The sequence below is a fragment of the Phalaenopsis equestris genome, unplaced genomic scaffold (genome assembly GCF_001263595.1).
Source record: "Phalaenopsis equestris unplaced genomic scaffold, ASM126359v1 Scaffold227015, whole genome shotgun sequence".
Classification (NCBI taxonomy): Eukaryota; Viridiplantae; Streptophyta; class Magnoliopsida; order Asparagales; family Orchidaceae; genus Phalaenopsis; species Phalaenopsis equestris.
Genome location: NW_018245017.1, coordinates 246964 through 252422, shown reverse-complemented (window position 1 = coordinate 252422; position 5459 = coordinate 246964). Strand labels below are relative to the sequence as shown.

At 31.6% G+C, this 5459-nt stretch overlaps 1 protein-coding gene across 1 annotated transcript in view; it reads right to left on the bottom strand.

The window, feature by feature from the left end:
- Positions 1-1205: 1205 nt before the first annotated feature.
- Positions 1206-5459, bottom strand: part of LOC110037914 — a 131746-nt gene continuing 127492 nt past the window's right edge. The window contains exons 23-26 of the mRNA XM_020742655.1: positions 2867-2992; positions 2654-2767; positions 1385-1501; positions 1206-1279 (exon numbers count right to left, since the gene is read on the bottom strand). Coding sequence (XP_020598314.1) covers positions 1214-1279; positions 1385-1501; positions 2654-2767; positions 2867-2992 — 423 coding nt within the window. The 3' untranslated portion in view covers positions 1206-1213. The remainder of the gene's footprint in view (positions 1280-1384; positions 1502-2653; positions 2768-2866; positions 2993-5459) is intronic.

Here is a 5459-nt window from a genome sequence, read left to right as displayed (position 1 = left end):
AGATTGAAATCCCCAAATAGTTCTTGGTGAAGCCTCTTGGATAAGGATCAGCCAAAGCCATTGAAACCACTATAATCATGTTGATTACCGATTCAGAGGCAAGTGATATTTTATTTCCTTCTACTTATGATGAATTTAAAAGTTCAAGATGGGGTTGTAATGTCCCTCCTGATACCTTTTGTATATAATGTATTTAATAAGAAATATAAAACTATCAATATAATTCCCAAACAGCAATTTAAAAGGATGAAAAAATTGTGCACCGTCCCGTAAAAGAGGAAATTCATAAAAAACAATCCGATATTATCAAAATTGGCAGACTAGTTTTAACCAACATTAGTATTGACTAAGTTAATTCTGTTGTTTTATCCCACTTAAATTTCACCACGTTCTCAATATCAATTTTCGGTTTATACTTTCTCGCATATGCAATCGTCGTCTTACGGAGAGGATTACTTAAAAAAACCCCAAAAAAATTCTTTTAAAATTCATCTAAATACCATCCAGCAATGCAGCCCGAAATATTATTTTGATACTCCTAAAAATCACTCCTACTACGTCTAATTCCGATAAAATAGTGTCATGCAAATTCTAAAGAAATTGACCAACTAATCCATATACTAAAAACCATACTGTAAATTTCAGAAAAGAACCAAACAAGATGATAATTCAACGCACAGGATATGAGACTACAAAATATCCTACTGCATTTTGTGTGGAGGCGTTACCAGTTTTGAACTATAAATTGTTATTTAAACCATTCGATCTCACTAACAAAGCATATGACGAGTAATAAAAGCAAAACTTTAGAACAAATCGAGTCAAGTAGTTTTCAAACAGAATGAATTTTCTTCTGCATCAAAGGATGTAGCTGCAATTTAAAAAATCGCGCAGTACATCCACTTGAACAGAACTCTGAAAAAATTTACAATTTCTGTCTTCGAAACAGCTGAGTTTCTGCATTTCTGCAGAGCTGAGATTTGATTCTTAAATACTTGCTCGCCTGCGACTTTGTTTGAACTGTCTCAAGAAAAGAGAATAGCAGAACCTGCATAGCCAAAAATAAAAATATAAAAAATACATGAATTTCATTAAAAAAGGATCAAAACCCCAAAAAACTTAAATGCAGTGATCATCTTCACCAGCTAGATGATAGAAATATTGGACCGGCCTGTGTAAATTACGTTCAATGGATGAATGTTTTCGAATGTTTTTAATGGCGTCCCCTCTTATACAAAGAATAGCCAATAAGGGCTGATAAAACGAAGGTCCACAAAACCTGAAATTTTGATACAACAGTGTTTTATATTCCCAAATCTGATGCACAAATATTGAGGTTATTAGTAGTATATGATGAAAAAAGAAATGTAGAAGTGAAGATTACCAAATCAATCGTATACCATCTCTCTAGTTTCTTTATCCTATATTGCAGGTCTTCAATGGCACTATCCACGGGCAGAATTTCTCTACTTGGTGAAGACTCTATGCTGAAGCTCCCTCCCTGACTAGTGTTCTTTAAAGAGTTATTAAGAACAACCAAAATTATGTACATCCAATGAAAGAAATTCGTTAAAATTGTAAAGCATTACAGAAATCATAGACAACCTGGAAGAACCTTTTTAAAATTAGAATTAAGGGGTATGAAAAATAACCAAGTTAATATTTTTCAGCAAAGATGAATTAGGTGCATACTTGAGCATATTGACGTTGAAAATTAATTCATTATTCAGTTTAATAAACAAGAACAAGCAATGGAAATAGTTTCTGGTGGCATATCCAATGACACACAGATGCAACTAATGAAGTCATTTCATTCAGATCCCAAGTTATGAAAGTTGAAATAGATGATGATTGCAGAAATTATAACCTACAAAAGACCAACTTATAAGCTTATTCAGCGATGTGCCGCGTTCATCTTATTCTCTTTTCTATTATTTTATTTGTTAACATTATTGTTATGACAGGCCACTCTATCACATTTGCTTTACCATATTCAATATTCATCCTTCCTCTTCCTTTGTACTTTAGAATGCTGTATAAGCTTATAGAGTGAGGCCAACTGACAGTGCTAGATTTCCACAGCAAGTCATATAGGGCTTATCACAAATCTTCATAAACATCAGCAGCAGCAGAGTTATATAGTCTTAAGAGTTTTCCGATTATAATTGGTTGAAATTCATTACTGTCACCTGATTTAAAAAAGTTTATCATATGAACTTACCTTTGTGCTTAAATTTTATTCATTTACTGACTGCTAACCTATTGTCCGCCATAAGAACCTTAAGATACAGGCTGAAGACTGCCACTGAAAGGTTTTTAGTTCCATTAAAGTGTGTAATCTATAAAAGAGATAATTTGCTGATTAAACAAATAGGAACTTTTCTGTCAGAATTTATAGTAGCAGAGTACCACTGGCATGTCATTAACATGTATAATTGAAATCAAGCCAGCAGAAGAATGCAGCCCAGGAATTAAACCATATGCCAACAAAGAAATCAGTAGGTTAATTAAACTACTGCTAGTAATAATTATCCTAGGAAATATATGGCGGTTGGCGGATATCCTCCAAAGTTGTTAGGCAATATCAATATGAACTGCAATTATATGTATGCACTTTAAAAAACAAAAATAATAGTTCAAAAACATCACCGACTTGGGATTGAATAAATTCCACAAGTTCTTGAAGCCTAGCAGCTTGTTGACAATGAATTCCGTTGGAGCTTCTTTCAGAAGATGGTAGGCTTTCTAGGATAATTTGAAGATATGTCTACAGAAAAAAAGGCATTTAGTTAACACATCAATCAAATAAATCATCCAAAGATAAATATATTCACATTTATAAAGAGAGAATGTTACAGAAGATTACTTTTGTGGTGTATGAACCATCCAAACCAAGAATGGTGGCAGCAGCCATCACAACTTCTTTATTTGCTCCTTTAATTTGGAGATAGGGGCTTTGTGCAGCTTGCAAATGATCAACCTCAACAAGGATCTGAACATGTAGTCGAATGAGGAAGGTCATTATAATGTTATGGTTGTCACTAGAACCAAGTAACATGGAACCTAGAGTACATTCCGATGAAAAATACGGAAAGCGTAATAGGATACAACATTAAATAAATTAGAAAACACAGAATAAGATGATTCTGTCTGGAAACAAAGAAAATTTAGAACACGGATAGACAACAACACAGAAAAACAGCTTGCAGAACACAAACTATTAGATACTACTTGCAAGCAAGATTGTATTTATCAAGACAATTCATTAGCCCTATCATCTCTTCTAGTTTGAAATGTTTGCTAGGGGTTTTGGAAGTTAAAACTAGCTGCATTGCGTGAATAATTTATTCCTCTGGAGATCCCGATAAGCTATTCTTGTTCAAGCAATAATAGATTTGCTACTAATATTTAGCCAAAAGTCCCATTGATGCAATATCAAGCTGCCACATGGACGGGGTGGATCTTACAAAACATCAAATTTCACTATTAAGGTAGGATGCTTCGTCTCCTCCACATGATAAGATGATGAGAATTTTGACTATAATTTAATGTCCAGTTAAATTCGATAGTAGCAGTAGTAATTTGTTTTCCAGTGTTCTCTGTTGATATGCCATGACAATTTTTGTTGTATATATCTTAAATTGATCTTGTTATGTAAGATTAAATCTGTCTTAAAACTTATATTATGGTTAAATATTAACATTGTAAATAAAAGTGGAAGGAGAAAAATAAATGAAAGTTTTAAATAGGACTTGAAATAATTTTGAAGGGAGGATAAAATTTGGTTATGGTGATATATTTTGTAAACCTTGATTATAACGTATGTTCTCAAACTAGGTGAAGAAAAACTAATTAAGTACATAATATATAAATAATGTTATTAAATAATAAGGTTAATCAAAGAACAAATAAGATGAATAAATATGTTATCTGTATGAGTATATGTGCTCAATTAAAGGACATGGAAACGAAAAAGACAAACTATTAATCAAAAGTCAAGGTCATGTTTCGGATCTATAGAAAAAATATTATTTTATTCTAAACCAAAAATAAGATAATACTAATATTTACTGAAATAAATTGATTTTATAGTTTGATCAAGATTTATCTATTTTATTGATGTATTGGGCAAATTAAAATGTCGTAGACTGATTAAATATATTTATTATGTAAATTAGTTATTACATGAATATATTAAATGAGAAGAAAAAAGTGAATGAAATGAACTATATCAATATCTTGCATGTGCATATTGAGTAAAGGAGTTCATCCTCTTATGGTGATAGTTAGAGATGCTAAAATATCTGTGCATGTAAATTGAAAAAATACATTGATACTGAAGTACTTTCGAAGGTACATTTTAAACGATGATTCTGTGAAGCTTTGTTTCTTATCCTCGAGAGACCCGAAGAGAGGGAGAGGAACCGAACAAGTTGATAAACGAAAGGAACTTTTGTTCTATAAACCAATGTGAGATTGAGGCGAAATCGACATAGCCGGAGAGTTGAACGGTGCGTGCGAAGGCATGAGATTGACGAGTGCAAGCTAGGGCTTCCACAAGCATAGATCAAAGCTTAAATAAATGATGCTAGGGCTCGGCGAGGAAGAGGAAGCTAAAGAAAAAAAGCTTCAAGCGGCTCTGGTGCGAAGGTCAAATAGCTCTGTGGGAAGAGGCCTACGACTCAAGGAAGAGGAGTGGTGCCCTGGCCGATCAAAGGAAGACAAGAGAAGGAGCTCTCATGCATGTAGGAAGGAGGCGAATCTTGCGTGGAGAGGGGAAGGAGAAAGATCTCCAAGTGCGGGAAGGAGAGACAAAACATTTTAAGGGTAGGGGTTTTAAAATATTAATTTATTAATTTAATAATTTATTATATATTTGATTATTAATTATTAAAAGCGTCGTTTATTTAAATTAAGGTTCAAGATATAGAAGTTTCAGATTTAGATCAAGGAAAGATTGGCAATAGCAAGAAAGGTAAAATTTTTATTTCCAAAAAATATTTTATATAAATTAATAATATTTAATATTAATATTAATTGAAATGATTAAATTTAAAGTTTAAGCATTGAAATCAAAATTACAATAATGTAATAAAATAATAATTAATAATTAAATTAAACTATAATTAAGTAATATGATAAAAATTTAGTAACATAAATATTTTATATTTTGTAGGTGTTAATTTGAAAGAAGTGAAAAAAAATTAAGAGCAACCAAATCGTCTATAATCGAGATGAGACTCTCACTCTTAGATTTATAGTAAAACTTTGTTTCTTCTCAATCAATTGTATTAATAATTATTGATTTATAAAAAAAATTCATGTTACACTTTATCCTGATTATGTACTCTTCTTTTTATTGGTCATATTTGAATGTTAGGTCTCCTTATAATAAAAATTATAACATATTATCTAAAGATACATAAATTATATTGTGCATCATTAGATAAGCATATGAA